Source organism: Mixophyes fleayi, chromosome 10, assembly GCF_038048845.1.
Source record: "Mixophyes fleayi isolate aMixFle1 chromosome 10, aMixFle1.hap1, whole genome shotgun sequence".
In the NCBI taxonomy this organism is placed as follows: domain Eukaryota; kingdom Metazoa; phylum Chordata; class Amphibia; order Anura; family Limnodynastidae; genus Mixophyes; species Mixophyes fleayi.
In genome coordinates this window covers 79,609,891-79,631,681 of record NC_134411.1, presented here as the reverse complement: position 1 = coordinate 79,631,681, position 21,791 = coordinate 79,609,891, and the positions used below count along the sequence as shown (strand labels likewise).

At 43.7% G+C, this 21,791-nt stretch overlaps 1 protein-coding gene across 1 annotated transcript in view; it reads left to right on the top strand.

Moving 5' to 3' along the window:
* The window catches only part of SLC12A3 (solute carrier family 12 member 3), a 65,776-nt gene extending 53,188 nt beyond the window's left edge, over positions 1 to 12,588 (top strand). Inside the window, exons 23-26 of the mRNA XM_075188973.1 lie at positions 3,582 to 3,668; positions 7,432 to 7,567; positions 7,864 to 7,931; positions 12,074 to 12,588. Of these exons, the coding sequence (XP_075045074.1) occupies positions 3,582 to 3,668; positions 7,432 to 7,567; positions 7,864 to 7,931; positions 12,074 to 12,215 (433 nt within the window). The 3' untranslated portion in view covers positions 12,216 to 12,588. The remainder of the gene's footprint in view (positions 1 to 3,581; positions 3,669 to 7,431; positions 7,568 to 7,863; positions 7,932 to 12,073) is intronic.
* Positions 12,589 to 21,791: the final 9,203 nt, after the last annotated feature.

Genomic DNA, 21,791 nt, shown 5'->3' with positions numbered 1-21,791 from the left:
CCTCAGGGGAAAGACGATATGCTCCTAATTGCATCGGTTCCTCACCATCCGTGGAAACAGGAACGAAGGCGGATGGAAGTGATAATGTCTCCTTTTCAGTTTTCCGCTCTTTAAACCTCCTGTCAATTTTAATGGAGAGGTGCATCAGATCCTCCAGAGAGGTAGGAGATGGGTATTGCACCAAAGAATCTTTGATCTGTTCCGATAGGCCGAGACGGAACTGACTACGTAAGGCGGGGTCGTTCCCTCCACTATCAGGTGACCATCTACGGAATTCAGCGCAGTATTCTTCTGCCGACCGCCGGCCTTGTTTCAAGGCCCGTAGATGAGCTTCCGCGGAGGCAACTCGATCCGGGTCATCATACAGTAGACCCAATGCCTCAAAGAAAGAGTCTACTGACTGCATGGCAGGACTGGTCTGTGGCAAAGAAAAGGCCCAGGACTGGGGATCACCTTGTAGGAGGGAAATGATGATCCCGACTCTTTGATGCTCTGACCCGGAGGAACGGGGTCTCAACCGGAAATAGAGCTTGCAGCTTTCCCTGAAATTTCGGAACAGAGATCTATTTCCAGAAAAGCGATCCGGCAAATTCATCTTAGGTTCACAGGAGGAACTTGGAGTGGGTTGAGAAGTTTTTGCGGCTTCTTCTTGAACTGACAGACGCTCAGCCAATCCCTGGATCATCTGATACAAGGACTCAACATGGGCTGCTAAGGCTTGTGCCGGAGACGGTGTGGATCCGCTTCCATCCATCGCAACCTCGTCTCAGTGTGTGGGCCGGTTATAATGTTAGGAACCCCTCCAGCCGGCACAGCACAACCCGGAATCTACTCTGCCAATCAGGTGTTCACTGGAGCCCCTGATGGTGGGGACAGACTGGGCCGCATGTTAATGTTAATCAGCCCCATAGACTGACTATTTATGCGCATGCGCCCGACTACCAGCATCGCCGGGACGCAGCGCTAATGAACTAGCGTCCGGCCGTTGCCCTGGTGACGGCCGGACAGGAGGAGGAAATGACGTCCCGGTCGTCAAGGTGACGCTGGGGCGCATGAGAAGCGAGCCGCGGCGGCTGTGAGTACCGCCGCGGCTCGTGACAAGGACCTACTCTTCGGGTAATCAGGCTGAATGGAGTCGTTTCTTGTGTTGGGCAGAATTTGCTCATAATAACCAGGTGCATGTATCTACTGGTTCGTCTCCATTTTTTCTTACCTATGGGTTTCACCCTCTCCTTTCTGAACTTTCCCAACCTCGTTCAGCGCTTCCGGCCGTGCAGAATCTCATTCAGGACTTTTCTCAAATATGGTCTCAGGCGAAGTCCAAATTATTGGAATCCTCCCGACGCTACAAAGCTAGCGCCAATCGTCGCCATAGACCAGTCCCCAGACTTCAAGTTGGGGACAAAGTGTGGTTATCCACAAGGAATTTAAGACTTCGAGTTCCCACCATGAAGCTCGCACCCCGTTATATCGGACCTTTTTTTAAATAACTCAAGTTATAAATCCCGTGACATTCAAACTCCTTCTTCCTCCATCACTCAAGATTCACAATGTGTTTCATATTGCTCTACTTAAACCCCTCGTTCTCAACAGATTTGTCAAAAGAACCCCACCCCCGGTCCCAGTAAAGACTGATCATGGGGAAGAACATGAGATCAATCAGATTCTTGATTTCCGCATCTCCAGGGGTCGCCACCAATATCTTGTTGACTGGAGGGGTTATGGCCCCGAGGAGTGATCTTGGATCGATGTACAAGAGATACATGCCCCTCGCTTATTGGCCAAATTCAAGAAGGAGAGAGAGGCGACCTTGCAAGCCCTGAAAAAGAAGAAAGGGGAGAGTACTGTCAGGTGCCGTCTCCGCACTGACACTTGGTGCAGGAGACGGACGCCTGCACCTTCCAAGCAACCACGTCCTGTTGCCTAGCAGCGGGACGCTATCTCTGCTCACCTGTCTGCAGCCAGCATGTCTTACCGCCAAAATCTCCCTAACCCTATCAGGAGGCACCTTAGGGTATATAAGGCAGCTTCTGACACATGTCTAGTGCCAGAGTATTTGGTCTTCAGCCTTGCTCCATCATTTGTTCCTGTGTTGCTGTTATTTGGATTCTGACCCCGGCTTGTTCCTGACTTCTCCTTGGTTCCTGATTCTGGCTTAGACTGATATTTTGTATTGACCCGGTTTCCTGACCATTCTCCTGCTTCTGATTTGGCTATATCCGTTCCTCTGGTTTTGACCCGGCTTGCTGACTGCATCCTGGTGGGCTGTCACCGTTGCCTCAATTGTTACCTCACCAGCTGACTGATACTGAGGGCCGCGACTTGCACGTCCCTTGCAGCGAAGTCCATACCTCCTTGCGGGGGTTCCTGGTGAAAACCAGGGGCGTGTTAGACTCCGCGCCTCAGTACTCAGTAGCGCCAACTGCTGGCAGGTATCATCAATTCCACCTAGTGATTCTGACACTATTACAGGGATTAGTGGTTGTTTCAGCGTGCTACATTGTATCCTATAACCAGACCGATACTTACCTGTTTAGATATTACGAACAATGAGCACATTACTATCTTTAGCAAATTGAATGGCTATGCACCAAGTACACCCCTAATTATATAGACCAGATGTAACTCAATAGTCACTTTTGCTTACTTTAATCTATTAATATACCACCCGGATCCCTTCCTGTTTCCCTTGATATAAGTATTTATTTAGGGAGTAATTACAGGATCTCCTACATACTGAACAGTATTCTCTGCAAGCATACTATATGTAATTTATCCTATCAGAAGAATTGGGACAATATTATGAACAGCAGGCCAGCATGGTAGAGGTCTATCTTTTAACTGATTAATTTTTAGGTTCGCAAACATCTCAATCATTTTTTAATATTTCGCTTTGGCATTTTTAATAATTTATCAATAAAGTTTTTAATTTTATTAATCATTATAAGTATACAACAAACAAGTATTTCTACAAAAGAGTGCCCTCTGAATACTAATTTCTCTTTCTCTTCTTGTAACAATAGTTGCTGTACTAGTAAAGGAGCACCTCCCCTACGTTGTTAATCACTATTCACAGTAATTAACTTATAAGGGGTTCTAAGCTGGAGGGATCAATACGCAAACAGCCAATCAGAAGCAGTTAGTGCTGCTGATGTCATCATCTGTCTCTACATCAGGTCTCGGTCACCTGCAAGACATAGGACTCCTAAGAATGGTTTCGGGGGATGTATATCATTAAGACTTCAGGGGTGGGCGCTATACTTACTTGAACACACACTTATTGTTCTCAACTTATGTTTTCCCTCCTCTGCAGGAGCAAGAGGTCACAAGTTTGAGATATGCTGATATGTAAATATGGGTTAATTTTGATCATACTTGCCAACTTTTAAGATTTCTCCCCCAGGCATGTGACAAGGGGTAGGAGCCCAGCCCCTACTATAAAATGCCGAAATTCACGGCATTGAATGGAGGGGACGGAGCTTAATGCTGCGAATTCCCATTTTACACCCCTAGCTGTACTGCAAATACATAGGGGTGTGTGTATATTCATTCAACATGTTTAATTTTTACTTGTGTTACAGGATAATCTCTCTGTTGAGTAAGTTCAGAATTGGATTTCACGAGGTGCACGTCTTACCAGATATCAACCAGAAGCCTCGCTCTGATCAGTAAGGACAGTATGAAATGTGTATACTGAGAGTCACTGTGAAAGATATTATAGCACCAGGTCTGTTGCCTGTTCAGCATTGAGAGTGGTCTATACTTAGCGTTCAATCTATAATATAAATGTCTAGTGGCGTGTGTTAGTCTGTCTGTGTGTGTGTGTGTGTGTGTGTGTGTGTGTGGAAACCGCTGGGCGGAGTTATACACTGACCCAGGGCCAGTGCTAGGGTTCTCAGCACCCTAGGCAAAATTTCAAAATACCGCCCCCCCCACCCACCCCAAGACACGCCAAATACCCACTTCCCAGACCCTCACACACTTCACTTTCGGTAAAAAAAAATAAAAACATAAGCCTTACCTCCTACAGCGGTCTGGCTGCCGTGATGTTTCATAGAGAACGTTGTCCAGACTCCACTGCTGTCCGGGGGCAATCACAGGATTTCTAGAGGGGAAGTATCCAAGTATTAGATATGGGAACAAAAACTTGTGAGAATGACCCATCACACTCTGCTCCCCCTGCAGCATACTGCCCCCCCACTGCTTGACCATGTGCTCTCTCTCCCCCCCCCCCCCGCAGCACTATGTATTCTGTCCCCCCCCTGCAGCACCATGTCCTCTGTCCCCCCCCCCTGCAGCACCATGTCCTCTGTCGTCCCCCCCTGCAGCACCATGTCCTCTGTCCCCCCCCTGCAGCACCATGTCCTCTGTCCCCCTCCCCCTGCAGCACCATGTCCTCTGTCCCCCCCCCCCGCAGCACCATGTCCTCTGTCCCCCCCCCCTTGCAGAACCATGTCCTCTGTCCCCCCCCCCTGCAGCACCATGTCCTCTGTCCCCCCCCTCTGCAGCACCATGTCCTCTGCCCCCCCCCTGCAGCACCATGTCCTCTGTCCCCCCCCTGCAGCACCATGTCCTCTGTCGTCGTCCCCCCTGCAGCACCATTTTATTGACACGTCATGCTCTATATTTGACTTGCAGCAAGTCAATAATAGAGCATGAGGTGCCAATAAAATAATTATTTTATCCACCATAGTGTTTAAATCAAAGATAGAGCATGAAGTGCAAAATAGTCATTTTTCCACCGCATATTTTGCAAATCAAATATAGAGTATGACGTGGAAATTAGTAATTTTTATACCATTGAAAAAAATACTATTTTCCACCTCATGCTCTATATTTAATTTTCAAGCTATGTGGGAGAAAAATTTATATTATTTGCAACTTCATGCTCTATCTTTGATTTAAAAACTATGGTGGAAAATAATTATTTTATTGGCTCGTCATGCTCTATTATTGACTTTATGCAAGTCAAATATAGAGCATGAGGTGCAATAAAATAATTATTTTATCCACCATAGTTTTTAAATTAAATATAGACCATAATGTGTGACATAATAATAAAAAATCCCACCCCCAACATTTTTTTTCCTCCACACTTCCCCTTTGGGTACCCCATTTTTTATAAAATGAAATTAATAATACAAAAAAAAATAAAAGATAAAGATACTTACTGTTTTGGATGCAGAGAGGCTCTTCTGTAATGGCTGCCCACCGCTCCTCAGCTTCTTTACACCAGAGGAGAGGGGTGGAGCAGCTGTGGCATGCTGGGAAGGGAGGGGGCGCTGGGTAGCAAACTTTATTCACACTGTCTGTGACTGACAGAAAGACAGTGTGAAATACTACACAGGCGCCGCGGAAGAGTGACCCAGTGTCACCTGATCACTGATGTCAGTGATCAGGTGTGTGACAGACAGTGGGAGCGACGCGCCGGGCAGCCTGGGTGGGCATTGAAGAAACAGCGGCGGCACCCGGCCGCCGCTGCACAACCTTTCCCACTTCTCACTGCTGACTAGATTTTCAAATCTAGTCAGCGGCAGCGGCTCCCTGCAGGTCCCGGCGCCCTAGGCAACTGCCTAAGGTTGCCTAATGGAAGCGCCGGGCCTGCACTGACCTACTAAATTCTTAGTGTGTGTGGAAAAAAAAATTCAGAAAGGGCTGAAATTTCGCATACTAAGATGTTTTTAATTTGTTAATTTAATTTGTTAATTGTTAAAAGTGTTTATAAAGATTTAAAAAATATATATATATATTTCTTGAAGGAGAAGTGACAGTTGGGAGTGGTTGGTGGTTGCCGGGGGTGACAGTGGGGAGTGGTTGGTGGTTGCCGGGGGTGACAGTGGGGAGTGGTTGGTGGTTGAAGCCTGGGCTATGGCCCAAATGCATGACAAGAACCTTTTTAACACCTTAAGTAGCTTGATTTGACTAGAATGCATGAGTATCATGCACGGGTTAACTTGTATTATATCAGATGGTTAATGGCAACGAGCTTTATCTACTGTCAGTGAAGAAAAAACCAAGGAGCAAAATTCCATCACTCTGTGACTCCCAAAATACCCATTACATTGGATTTATGTTAGCTGACATTGTTTATTTTCCAAAGGGTACCACCCATTTAAAGTGACATACCCCCACTTAAGAAATATTTTTAAAAGTATACCATCTCAGAGATGCCGAATTCAAATGTGATTGGAAATGAAAACTTAATAGGTTAATCCTCTGGTTTAACACTTCACGATCATTGTACTCTCAGTCAGGTTACCAGCTATATCCCCACTCTGCTACAAATGATCTCCATATAGTCCTTCTGTGTTTGCAGAGGAAGCAAAGAACGTAGGTGGGTTCTATAAAAATGTAAACCTCCTATGTCCCTATAGATACAAATCCCATAATTTACTGGGCCTCATTCCGTGTGCCCTTAACTAGAGCAAAATCCTGGTCTGTGTCCTTCACTAGATAAACCATGTTACAATGCAAGGGGTGCAAATCAATTTATTATTTTGCATTTAAGTTAAATACTGGCTGCTTTTTTATCTAGCACTTCAATACTTGATAGCTTTATTTGTACACTGAAATTTAAAATTGATCTAGGACATGTCCTACCCCAACTATAAATCTGTCCCTGCATTTTAAATTTACCCCCCCTTCCCCTCCAATGTATCATGATGTTGCCCAAGGTGCAAAGTTACTCCTTTTTTATGCTGTGTTCTCCTTAATGAGTCAGTCCCATTATATCTATATCAATATAAAATACTTATTTATCACTTAAACATATGTGCTTGGATGCATCTTACAAAACATTTGAAGACGTCGTTAAATGTGTTTTATTTATTTGGGTTCCACTTTATGTGAACTCAAATCTATAAAGGTAAAATAATACAAACACAGTAAAGGTCATCTGGTTGCAAAGTATGAAATGCGTAACACATAGCATTACGGGGAAATGCCCTAGGTCTATAGGAACACACCCACATTCCAATTTATAGAATTGACCCTGTAATACCTGTCTGTGTGACCATTTATGGGATTGCAGGTTCAGATGGAAATGTGCACAGTACAAAAGTTTAATTTCAAAGTCCAACTATAACAGGTGGTGTTGCGGGAAGAAAAAGCCTCTGTACGCCCCTGCAAACACCCATGTCCCCCAAATTGTGCACTTCCCCCTTACAGCTCAATTGCCTATCTGGTACTGCAGAACAAAATCTTCATGTTTCTTTTGGGAATAGTTCAGAATCGTTCAGATAGACCCAACGGCGTGATCTGCCCAGTACCTCCCACCAGAAGACGCATAGTTTACCCCCTACTTCCTTGGCATCCTGACGCATGTACCGTAATACCGGCTCACTGGCACAAAATAGGCTGAAGATTCCACGGTTTTTACGTCTGTGAATGGTCCTTAGTGTCCACTCTTCTCAAACTTGTTCTTCTTGACAGTGTGAAGCGGTTTGAAGATCTTATTGCTCCGTACATGCTGAACGACGGCGGCAAAGATGAGGTCCTAGTAAACGAGATGAGACGAGACTGTCCATGGAAGATCTCAGATGAGGAAGTCACAAGAAACAAAGCCAAGGTCTGAAGGCCAATACTTACTTTATATGTTCTGGTGCCAGTAGTGAAACAAACCGAGGCGGTAGATTTTGGGGTGCTACGAATAGTAGGGAATGTATGAGCAAAAATCTATTTTTTTGGCTATAAAAGTAATGATAAAATTGACAAATCTATGTTTTATAGTGTAAACCACAATAATACTTATTTTTTTATGATATTTTGTTTAATAGTTAAGGAGTGGCACCAATTTAGGCAATGTGACGCCCAGACACCCTCCTGATTATAACACACACTGACTATCTTTACGTTTCTCTCTAGTCTTTGAGACAAATCAGATTGAATGAGGTGTTACTGGATTATTCTCGGGACGCTGCTCTAATTGTCATGTGAGTATAATAAAGTTCCTTGATAGCAGAAAGTTTGAAGTGCTCGGTCTATAGGAGAACTCGGTTACATAGCTCCCAATATGAACCATTTTCATGTTGTGCACAATGGTCCGTTTCTGTAATATAGGTAGTGGGGAAGATAGTAAAAATAAAAGTTCCTTTTGGGAACTGCCCCAGTAAAAAACACTTTTAGTGGCGGTTTGTGGGTGCAAATGCAAATGGTTATGGTGTAAACAATAAACAATGTAGCATCAAAGTTCTTGGCTAGTGAGCAAAGCATTCTGGGGCTTTAACGCCCTGCAGTGTCAGAGGTCAGGTAGCTCATTACGCCCCCTGCTGGTCACAGACACTGCACTATTTTCCTCAGGGCTTAGAGATGGCAGAGGGGTTGCAGAGCAGGGACAGCCCAAGTGGCAGATACTAAGGGTCCCTGCTACGCCAAAAGTTACACCTATGGCCGTTCCTTTTAAAGTAATTACTGACACCCAATCTCCAGCTCCTCAGAGGACGGATAAAATAAATGGTTTTGTGGATGTAGAAAGGTCCTTTGGTCACCTGCCACACTGAGAACAACCCTAAATGCACAGTCTAAACCAGTGTTGGCTAACCTGTGACACTCCAGGTGTTGTGAAACTACAAGTCCCAGCATACCCATCCAGCAATAAGCTGCTATATATTGGCAAAGCATGCTGGGGCTTGTAGTTTCACAACAACTGGAGTGTCACAGGTTAGCCAACACTGGTCTAAACCCTTGAAGTTGAAAATCTAGTCCACAACAGGAACCAGGCAACTTATTGTGACGAGCATACAGTAATGAATGCCCCTATCCTCCTAGCTCCTCCCATAAAAAGGGGCTATATTTTGCTCCGCTGCAGTTGTTCCCATATTGATGCACTAATCCACATCAGCATGTTGGTAAATTACCCTTTATATCTCATATAAGTACTAATGAGCCATTTCACCTAGTTCGGTCTATTCATGCACTTCCAACTTATTTTGTAGTTGTAGAAACCTGGACTTAATTGAGATTAATAAAAACACTCACACACTTAAGAATGATGGTTAATTCAGCAACTGGGTTTGTAAAATAACTTGTGCCAACCATTGTATAAAGGGTGAAATAAGTCACTTTGGAAGAGACTTGATTAAATTTTCCTGAGGATCTGCCTGGAAGACCTAGTAGCTGCTTCAAAAGGAAGGGGTTTACTTTAGTGACACAGTACTAAAGACACAGCAGTATTTAGCCAGAGGTAGAAGGTAAATAGAGAAGAGGAGGATTAAATATAACTGTACACAGTGTTCTGAGTCGTTTCCTACATTTAATTATCTCAGAGAAGGAAATTGCCAGAGGGCAGTTATAAAGTTAAAGAAACCTACTTTATCTTGTGATTCAATGAGGAGTACAGGGTAGATGTCATTAGGTTAAGACAAATCACACTGTCCCCAATACAATAGGTGGATTGTAACACTGTACGAGAGCAGTAAATGTTAAAGGTGCAGATCCATATAAAAATGAATGAATAAAAGAGCTTCAAACCAATTTAAATATGAAATAATCTTGGCCAGAGACTAGAGGTGTCGCACAGGTGCAAGTCACTCCATGGGGTATATTTCCTGAACGACGGGTTTGAAAAGTGGAGATGTTGCCTATAGCAACCTATCAGATTCTAGCTGTCCTATATTTAGTGCATTCTACAAAATGACAGCTAGAATCTGATTGGTTGCTATAGACAACATCTCCTCTTTTCAAACCCGCAGTTTTGTAAATAGATCCCCATGTGTTGTTTAGATAGGTTGCGTGAGCGAATTATCTCGGTAGAAGGTTGCTTTAATACACTCATGTCCTAGGTTATCGGACAGCGGCTTACTATGCTATAGCTACTTGGGTCTCAGGCTTTGGGCCCAGCAAGACAAGCTTCTCCCTACAGGACCATCTAGAGCTGAGCTAAACCTTCTGCTATATATACTGGTCACTAGACCAACCTCTTCCTTGATTCTTATACACACGATTGGTCCATAGGAGAAAAAATATGCGATGGTCCAATCAGGCTCATCTAGCAAGTCAAATACCCAAAGCCTGGCCACACCCAGTGGCTGCCTCACAAAAGCTTAACCTTTTAGTTGTAGGTAGACATTACCCACATTACCTCATACTTACCGACTTTCTTCAGCTCTCTTCCGGGAGCCAGCCAGTGGAGGTGGGCGTGAGGGTGGCGCGGCGACCAAAATCGCGTCATTTCGGCCCCGCCCCCTGTGACGGCATGACGTACCTGCGTCATTTGACAGCTGTGGGGCGGGACCACCGGGAATCGCGGCGTTTGGGATCTAATTCTGCCCACTTCACTAGGAAGTGGGGCACTTCCTAGTGAAGTGGGCAGAATTCGGGAGATTGTCACACTCGCCCGGGAGTCTGGGAGACTCTCGCAAAATGCGGGAGTCTCTCGGACATTCCGGGAGAATTGGCAAGTATGCATTACATTTTTCCTAAAATGGAAAACAATAGCATCAAGATGACCTTGGTGCCCCCATATTAGCCAGCAGCTGATCCCAAAATGTCTCCAAACGCCCCTCAGTACTCAAACCCCCTTCCCCCCAACACTTTTCCCAAAATGCTCCCACCTGCCCCTCAGATCCACTTATACTCAGTGGGAATACCAGATACCACCCACTGCTAATTGAATTACTAATTAACCCTGGTTGAATAATAATTTTTAAAAACCCATGCGTCTTAATGATTACCTACGCAGGAATCAGTCCCGCTGAGGAGTGAGCTGCAGATGTGCTGCGTGACCTCTCTGCATTCAGCGGAGGTCACATGATGTGGAGGTCGGTGGGTTCAGTTTGATGACCCGCTAAGCTTCACCCACAGGCCGCTAGTGGCTCCAGGGCTGCCGACCGCCAGTCACTGTACACGGAACAAATGATGTAGTTCATGCATTGTCATCTGCTTTCAAAAACATGCTGATAAAAGTAGAACATCTGCTCCAAAGATTTTTTTTTTTACCAAATACTAAACAGAAGAGAATAATTTTTGAACGAATATAACTACTATTCACTTTTTTTGTGTTACTGTTTGGTGCACCAGATCAGGGTAATATATGGCTCTGTGTCTGCTGATAAACCACCACATCCTGGATCTTGTAGCTGAGCAGTAACCGTACCTTTATGGAAGGGTGCAATGTAAAAGATTTATCTCTAAAAAAAAATCCCTAAACCTCTCTAATATCTAATATAACGGACCCAATCCTACTTTCCCCAAAATATACATGTGTCATTTCCATTTCCAAATAAATTATTGCCAACCAAGGGTGAATTTCAGGCAGGAGGGGGCATGGAGTCATTCAAGGGTGAAAACATAGTTACAATTTATAGGTATATATTTATATGGTAAACACCTGCAGGGCTGCCAGCAGAAACTGCAAAGCCAGTACAAATATAACAGACGGGCCCCCCTCCTTCCTTCTCTCACCCCACCCTCATTTTTAAATTATTCTCTACCCAGCATTTGCCTCCCTCCCATTCTCTACAGTCACCGCCCATCCCTCTAACCCCTGCAGTAGTTTTCTTACCTCTCTGCATCTTCTTTCTGTCTCCTTTCGCCTCCCCTCTATTGGCAGCGCTGTGGCGTTATTAATTACATGACATCAGCGATACCGCTCGGAGTCTCTCTGCCTGGTCGCGGTTCTCTGTCCGGGAACTGAGCACCTGGGGGGCTGGGACTGGAGCAAATGGTGGCAGCTGTAGGGCCCCGACATCTTGGGAGTGGAGGCAGACATACTGCCTACAAGGGGGCCCACTACCGCATCCTTAATTACACGCAGAGGTCTCTCCCCGCACCACCTCTCACATCTCAGGAGCAGCTGCAGCCTAGAAATGGCACCTGCTACCTCTCTTAATTCACTGTGGGGCCACACTCTGCTCCTGGGCCCCATACTGCAGTACTCACTGTACTCCCCTGATGGTGGCCCTACACACCTGTCCCGATAACCCCCCTGCCCGCGCTGGGTGCTATCACTTCCTTTTATGTCTATATCTGGATCAGACCTTTCCCCCTATGGTAATTATTTATGAAGTGACGACTTAGATATCAGATATTCACCAATACTACTACCTTTACCTGACAGAAGCCTTATGTCTTACAGAACAATGCCCGTTGCTAGGAAAGGGAAATGTCCCAGCTCTCTGTACATGGCCTGGCTGGAGACCCTCTCGCAAGACCTGAGACCCCCTGTTCTTCTAATCAGAGGGAACCAGAAGAATGTCCTAACAATGTACTGCCAGTAAGAAGTGATCCGTAGCCAATGCTAAATCCCAAGAGGACCCGGCGCAGCCAGATCCAGACTACCGGGGCATAAGCTAGCTACCATATGTAGACTCACAATATTCAGTTTGCCTACTCTATTATCTTTTATGGCGTGTACATATGTATTTCCGTGGCAGAATGGTAATGATAATTGTCAGCATTTAAAATCATCAGCTGTTGGACTGTCTCTGTAATAACATAACGATCACATATACACAGTCGTTTCATGTGTTGTAGTCTCTGTGACAGCTCTAAGCTGTAAGCACTAGTCTATTCTGCCTAGTATAGGCTTGGACAACCTGTGACTTTCCAGGTGTTGTGAAACTACAAGTCCCAGCATGCTTTGCCAGATAGTAGCCAGCTGATAGCTGGCAAGGTGTGTTGGGACTTGTAGTTTCACAACATCTGGCAGTCCACAGGTTGTCCAGGCCTGGTAAATGAGGAAAAAGGCCTAGCACCTCCCACAAGTTGTAAACCCAGTAAAGCATATATAACCATGCAGATTTTAACTAAAAGGACTTATTATTTTTGTTGAAAAAATCTAGATTCCTAGGGGTATATTTACTAAACTTTGGGTTTGAAAAAGTGGAGATGTTGCCTATAGCAACCAATCAGATTCTAGCTGTCATTTAATTAGTACATTCTGCAAAATGACAGCTAGAATCTGATTGGTTGCTATAGGCAACATCTCCACTTTGTGTCTATGGGGTATATTTACTAAACTGCGGGTTTGACAAAGAGGTTTTCAAATATGTTTATCATGTAAATAAACAATGTACTTTAGGACTAGACAATCACTGAGAATCTGTTAATTTTCCAATTGTATATGTATGTTTGTATATTTTGTATGATCTCACCTAAAATATCCAAAAGTAAACCTACAATATTTATATTTAAACACCACTTATAACATTCATAAATAAGAATAATGTAAATCTTTAAGGAAAGTATCAAATTTGCAGATATTTAAGTTAAATGGGCAAATTTATCAAAGGGCGAGAATCCCTAATGCCGGTGTTTGTGTAGGAGGGATTTCATATCACCTCACACTACCTGTCCTTACAAGGGTCTCCACCATAGTTGCCTACTCTCCCAGAATGTCCTGGAGACTCCCGAATTTCTGGGAGTCCTCCCGGGAGAGCAGGCAAGTCTCCCAGATCCCATCCAGCTCTGCGAATGAAATGGAGGGGGCGGGGCTAAGTTACGCCATGCACGTGTCATCTTGGCCCCGCCTCGTTTTTATTGTTCCAAAATAGTGATGCTTGTTTTGGAGGCGGGGCTAATGACACAATTGTTAGAGCCCCACCCCACACACCCACCTGAGCCCCGGACCTCCTGGGAAACAACTTGCCTATGTTGGCTAGTATGGTCTACACAGGAGAGAGTCAGATGGCAGATTGCCCAGGGTGTGTCGTCATTGGACAAAACAAACCATTATGGGACTCATGTAGAGTTTGAAATACGCGTCTTTGTTTTAAGTCATACACACACTTTTGTACTTTTCATGTCCACAAAAAAGACGCTTCCATCTGTGTGCAGATGAAATAGCATCTTGTGCTTAGAGAGGGGTGCGCAGGTGTAGGCAAGTACAGCAAGGACGTATGCCTGTCAGAAGGGGCATCTCTAGCAGGTGCTTAACCACAGGTACAAACACACGAATTGGTGATGTTGATGATGATCAGCAGCGGCTTCTGATTGGCTGATTGCGTTTTGATCCCTCCCACTGGTATAGTGTGGCCACTATATGCTATGAAGTCGCTGCAGCTTATTGGCATTACATAATTGATATTGGCATTTGGTCCGCGGCTGGAAAGAAGATTCCTATTTGATTTTGTAACATAGAAGACATGGGACATTTGTATGCAATTTAATTTAATTTGCATTTTTACTTTGCATTTAATTGCATTTTATATGGTAAATGCAACTTTTGTATTTATTACTGGCCAGATGCAATTCTGTATTATGTATATGACACTCCATTGCAGTATAATATTTTGTACAAATTGTGTAATGTGACTTTAGCGTTTACGACTAACACTATCTCCTGGTGTAGGCCAGGTGCATACGTTACTGTTGCAGAGCAGAATGCATATTAAGGGGCAGCATGGTGGCTCAGTGGTTAGCACTTCTGCCTCACAGCACTGAAGTCATGTCATGAGTTCAATTCTTGACCATGACCATTATCTGCGTGGAGCTTGTATGTTCTCCCCCCCCCCCATCCTGCCTGTCTGTCCATGGCCCTTATGCCTTTATGATCTGTTTGTTCAGTCATTTAACAATTAGCTGTATCTAGTTTGGGCATCCACCTATGTAGCTCAATCACTAAAAGCCTGGAATGGCTGATAACGGGGAACAATAACTTGGACTAAGCTATTATTCTTACAATGTAAAATATCTCAAGTTCTGTCATGGCATGAAAACCTTTACACATATATCTGTGAATGTTATTAGTAGTTTATTTTATGTTAAGCAACTTCTGCTTCGCTCCAAGCATGCATAAAACATAACTGATTTTCTAGTGACTCTGTCAGCTGATCCGATAAATGGTAGATACATATTAAGCACATACTTACCAACTCTCCCTGAATGTCAGGGAGACTCCCTGAAATAAGGGTGATCTCCCTCACTCCCTGAGGAGTCTGGCATTCTCCCTGATGCTGAGCCAGTACAAGACGTGGTTGGCTTCGCCATCTGTGGCATGATGACACAGTTCAGAAATTATGTCCTATGTCCATGTATTGATGCCTATGGAGGTGGCCATTTTCATGGAGACCAAGATTTAATCAAAGACTGACGGGTAAGACAACATGACTTCAGTAAGGGAGACAGAAATGTAAAAGACACTTTAGTCTCTAAAGATTCATTAGCTGCTTTTCTTTAACGCATAGTTGCCTACTCTCCCGGAATGTCCGGGAGACTCCCGCATTTCTGGGAGACCTCCCGGGAGAGCAGGGCAACCTCCCGGTTCTCGCCCCCACAATAGATAAGTGGGGGGGGGGGGCTTAATGACGCAAATATCGCATCATCTTAGCCCCGCTCCCTGCAGTAATTGGCCAAAATTGAGACAATCGTTTATGGGGTGGGGCCAAGATGATGTGATTCATCAAACCCTGCCCCCGCACGCCCACCTCCCCCGGGATCTCCCTGAAGCCAATGAGCAAAAGTTGGCAAGTATGACTAAGTACACATGTAGCAGGGCCGTATGAGAAGGATACCCTCAGTCTGCAGTCGGTACAACCCTGCAAGATGCATTTAGTGTATGTCACTTGTATCCGTAGCCCTCAGCTTCATCATATTAATGGTGTCTTTTTTTTAATCACTTCTCTCCTATACTCCTAGCAGGGGAAGGGAAATTGAAGCCCAACAAATAAAAACATCTATTTCTATCTCCACACTAGTTTTTGTTTTTAGTTTATTTTTTTCTGCATTTCTCAAGCCTGTTTTATAACCAATCAATATACATAAAAATTTGAACCATGTTTGACCTGTATTATATATAACAATATATTTAATCTGAGATTGTTCTTACACTATATTTTTACAATATTTGTTTCTGTGATTGAATGTAACAGGAACTGGAAAATATGAAATAAAATATTTATGACAAACATTCTGAAGTTATTTTTTTAGAGGTATATTATTGAACGTCTAGAACGCTTCATTTTGTCAGTAGACCGGGGGTACCTGAGGTGACATGGTGCCAGTTTCATCCCTTGTACAAACTACCGTTGGTTTATTATTTGTGTGTAATATAAAAATAAATAATTTCTCAGCATTGCCAGATCTACCAATAATGTAAATGCCACAATTTAGACTTTAACATCAAGAAAATAAGCATCTTTTAATGAATTTCCTCAATTTTTTTTATCCCCCCCCCCACTCAGAACTTGCTACCTGAGACCGCAGGCTGTCTAATTATAAGTGCACCCTTTTAATAGACATATATATAGTATACAAGTTAACCCGTGCATGATACTCATGCATTCTAGTCAAATCAAGCTACTTGAGGTGTTAAAAAGGTTCTTGTCATGCATTTGGGGCAAGGCCAGGCCTCCTCAGGGGAAGAGCGTTACTTCCCGACGTAAGCGCCCTTTTTTAACGTGGTTTTGTCCACATGTCACCACCTCATCATTCTTCTCCATCACCTCATCCTTCATTTTCATCGCCACATCCTTAATCTCCATCGTCTTACTGTTCTAAAACCTCTCGATACACAACGTTTCTGCTAAACACCTTATCGCTGTGCTCAATCAGTCTTCCTTGAAGGGCAGTATTCATACCCTGCACTTTCACATCACTGCTTCTCCGTACTCGTGAAAATGCGACATACAATTGTCCATGACTAAACACAGGCTCTGGTAAATAAATACCCACATGGTCAAGAGTTTGAGCCCTCAACTTGTAAATTTAGCCTTTACTACCCCTCCCACGGGGGAAAGGGGGGATGATGGAAGTTAGCTGACTCCACTATTATAATTTTTTTGTCAAATAATGTCAGTATACCAAATTTCAGGTCAATTGGATGAGCCCTTTCTGAGAAAATAGTTTTTTCCACACACACACACACACACACACTAACAAACGCCGCTAGGCTTATATATATTAGATATCGGTGGTGGAAGTGAGGGTGTATACAGTCTTACGCCATGCTGCCACTTCTCCTGATTTCATTGTAACATTATTAAATTCCATTCACTTAAATTCCCAATACATTTTCCATACCGCCATTTCTAAAGATCCACTTCGACCACTGGTATATATATATATATATATATATATATATATATATATATATATATATATATATATATATATATATATTATATGGTATCACCATCTCAGGATGCCATTAAAAAAAGATACTTTACTCTTTTATATCGCATTAAGCTTTATTTAATGCATAAATATTTGAAAATATATTTTACATTTTTTTCATCTATTTTTTAACTTTTAAAAACAGAAATCTGATCTTTCAGCTCCACTACACATGTGCACAATTGGAGACACTGGCTTGGCAAAAAAAAATAATTGTGAAATATTTTTTTGGTAGCATCAACAAATGTTTGTTATATCGGAGCAATCTGGGGCATTGTGATAAATGTGCCCTATTATCACCATCAGCTATATTGTAAATATAATCTGGCTGCACGCCGGATGGAGTCAGAGCCGTGGACGTCCTACTGCTCAACAGCCACTATTATTATTTGCCATTGGTGTGACCTGTTTTGTCACAACTTTCCAATACGGAATGTTGGCAGGTACGTTTCTGTAGCCATTGTTTGGATAGGTTTAGAGGGTGTTTGTGTGAGTGTGTATTACTCTTGGCATTGTACATAGTAGGCAATCTCATGAAAAGATTAGTTGTGTTTTTTTTAACATAAATCACTGTGACAGGCTCTAAGAAGAATGTTTAACATTTTGCTTGGTTAGTGTCTTCAGGCCACTATTAATAATTTCTAATTATTCAGCATTTCCAGTGTCATGTGACTACCATGGCAACCACAGTCACATAGCACATGATGGAGTTAGCAGAGAGGCTTGGAAACTTGTCTCTGAGCTCAATCTGCTGTGTGCACTGTAAAATCCTCCCTCTATATATCCTCCCTCTGCCATGCTGAGAGCTGTGAATCTATGTGCGTGTGACTGGCTGACATACTTGTCTGCCATTCAGAGAGATTTTGAAAAGGAGAAATGATTTGAAGTCAGAAAGCTGAGAAAATGACAATTATATGCATACTTAAAATATACATAACCATTGCAAGAAATAAAGGCTATATGGGATTGCTGCTTTAAGATCTGAAATTTAAAATGTTAAAGGGAAGTTAACCCTTTACAATGCAGCGCCGCTTGAAATTAATCGCGGAAGAGTCTGAACACGCGGGTGTTGAAGAACCCGCAGATTGATACATTTACCCCCTGAGATCTGATAAGCCCCTGAAAAACCTTTACATATACTTTTTACAGAAGACTAAATTTGTTTTCGATTTGCACAAGCTATCAATATTGAAGTTTGTAGATGTTTTGGGGAAGTGTCATACTGTATTAACAGCTGCCTGTAATTAAATTACCACATCTAAATATGGCCATTCTGAAACCAGAAATAATGTGTAAAAAAAATCTGAACTTCCTAGGACAAATAACACCTGTTGACGGTGTTCTTTGAAGTGAATCTTATCAGATTTTAAGGAGTTGCTTGTTTTTCAAAGAAACAGCATTGCTGCACTTTTGTGTATGCAAAAGGTCAAACTAGCAATCCAGACCATCCAAAATGATCCCTTCTACCTGGTACAAGATGCTCATGAACGTCTCACTTAATTTATGATTGCAGTTTCCTGTCCTGAATTAATAAATGATGTTTAAACAAACACCCTTCTCATCAAGTAATTAATTGTGCACGGGAAACAGCAGGCGCGGGCTGGCATAGTACAATCCGGGGGGCACACAGGCAGCCGCATCACATGACACGCGATGCGACCGTGTCATTCGGCCGCATCGCGTGTCATGAGATGCGGCCGCGGGTCAAAATTAGGTGATTTTTCATCCCAGGAGCGGCCGGCCGGCCCTAACAGCGCTGAAACCGAGCGGCCCGGGGGACTGATGCCCCCCTGCCCCCCGGGCCAGCCCGCCCCTGGGTAACAGCAACAGTAATCTAAGTGGGAAGTTCTAGGTAGAGCAGTTTGTACAAGATGGAAGTGGTCTGGAGTTAGGGGGCGGATCTGAAGATCGCTGGTAGTCAGCATCAATATTCTGACTACCCCAACAACACTTACCCCGACATGATGACTCTGAAGGGCTCCTTTCTGATATTCAGCGTTGACTACTAGTCTTCAAAGCGACTTCAACCAATCACGATCAAGCAAAGACCCGGCTCCACTTCATGACGTCACTCACAAAGTCGACGGTATTATCGCTGCTCTTAAGGGCAGGGCCATCCTAACAACATTATGGGCCCCCGGGCAAAGCAGTGCACCGGGGCCCCTACATATAGATATAGATATATAGATGTATACAGATACAGATATAGATATATAGAGATAGATAGATGTACTTGCTCAGTGACCCTTGTAGGTTTTTTTTGCAGGTTTTTTACTTTTGCAGGATTATTTATTCTCATTAAGAGCCGTGCCTATGGGGCCCCCGGGCAGCTGCCCATCGTGCCCAATGGAAAAGATGACCCTGCTTAAGGGGGTAATATAAGTATGCACCCATGTACAATATAGTTTACAAAGCCTTCTACATTGTACATGGGCGCATGGCTGAAGTCACTTTGAAGACTAGTAGTCATCGCTGATCATTGGGAAGGAGCCCTTCGGAGTTATCATGTCGGGGTAAGTGTTGTCGGAGTACTCGGCATCGATATGCCGTACTCCACCCCTGAAGATAGGTGCGGTGATGAGTACGGGTGTAGGTTTGCTCTGCTCCATTACACAAGACACTGCAGGACACGTCCAATACCTATGTGGAATATACATCCGCAAAAGAAAAAAAAATTTCAATTAATGTCACCTGTTAATAATCAAGGCATTAATGATAAAAGTTTTTTAAAAAAGTGGGGTTTTTTTATGGGTTTTTTTCATGATACACTGAAAACATTTATTAGGATTTTCTAAATGTCTAATGAAGACAAAATACATTTTTACAGTTGCTCCTGATTGCAAACACATGTTATAGCATGCATACATGACTGTCATCACTGGGACTCTGGACATAGACGGGCTCTGGAGCTGGAGCAAGAGATACGGCAGAAAAACAAGTAACTTTGAGAGGCCTTAAGCATGTACGGACGTGGCTGCATGCGCTCAGGTTTGACGCGTCCTTACTATACACTGAGTACAGGTGAATGCCCCTTCCCTGCCCTGTTCCCTCCCAGAAATCGTAGGGTATTGTAGGTGTGCTTTGCGCAGGGCCAGACTAAGGGCCACATGGGCTGGGGCTGAAAATGATAAAAAGCCTATTGTAAGAAGTGCCATCCCACCGGGGGCGTGGCCAGTGGTGTGTGGGTGTGGCTAGCTATGTGTGGGCGTGGCCAGCACCATGGAGGGCATAGCATACACTTACCTCCAACCACCTACACCTCCCTCCCATCTTCCCTTATATAAAGAGCACATCACTAACTGGTTCACAGCACGTATGTAAAGTGAAGAGGGGAAATACATCCCAGCTGTCCCTCATGCCGGGACAAGCTCCTGGCTAATCAGACTATCCTGATGGATTCGGGACAGTTGAGAGGTAAAGGTATGTTATTTTATTGACCATTGAAGACAAAAATACAAACAATGGTTGATTATTTCTATTTATAAAGTGTTTTTACAGAAACATACATGAAAAATGCTAATTTTCAGATTTTTAACATTGAATAAAGTACATGGTGCTGAAAACTTAAGAAAATAAATATAAAACTTGAATCTATGTATAAATATATATACATAGGATGTATATTTTATGTATCTATAGCGATACTAATATATAAACTTTCACTGTCCGCTTTATTAGGTATTCCTGAACATCTGCTGGTTAATGCAAATATCTAATCAGCCAATCGCGCGGCAGAAACTCAGTGCATAAAAGCATGCAGACATCAGGGGCTGGGGACAGGGGGCATCTGCTCCCCAGGCCAGTCCCATAGTGAGCTACCTTGGGCTGGGTCACTGGGCCACCTGTATTTTTTTCCTTTAAAATGATCCTAATAGGCTGCTGAATAGAGTCTTGGCCCCCTCCCCCCAGGCTAAAATTTGCCAGCCCTCCCCTGGCAGACATGGTCAAAAATTACAATTGTAGTTCAGACCAAACACCAGAAAAGACAAGAAATGTGATCTAAGTGACTTTTACTGTAGAATGATTGTTGGTGCCATATGCATTGCTTCAGTACCTCAGAAACTGCTGATCTCTTGGGATTTTTACACACAACACTCTCTAGTGTTTACAGACAACGGTGCTCAAAACCAGAGCGGCAGCTCTGTGGGTGGAAACACCTTGTAAATAAAGGACGTCCGAAGAGAATGGGCAGCCTGGTTCAAGCTGACAAGAAGGCAACAATAACTCAATTAATCATACGTGGTATGCAGAAGAGCATCTATGAATGCACAGCACATCCAACCTTGAAGTGGATGTGCTACAGCAGCAGAAGACCACACAGCACCCTTGTGACCTCCACACAATACATAGCACAATTGTGACCACCACACAACACACAGCACCCTTGTGACCAGGGCCGGACTGGGACTAAAAATCAGCCCTAGCATTTAAAGTACACAGGCCCGCTTCAGTTCCAGCAGGAAAGAAAATATGTGCCGCCGCCCAGCGGCGGCACCGAACAGGGCGTGAACTCATTGTGTTGTGGGTGTGGCCAACATGGGGCATTGATACATACTTTATAATAATACATTACATTTATCATTTTAGACAAATATACAGGCACTACTGTTAGAAGCACACAGCTTTGCCTTCACAAGCAGTACGTTGTGAAGCGGTACATACCTCCCAACTGTCCTTGCAGTCGGACCAAATCCTGACTAAGGGAGACAGTCACCCAAATTCAGGACTGCCCCACCAGATTC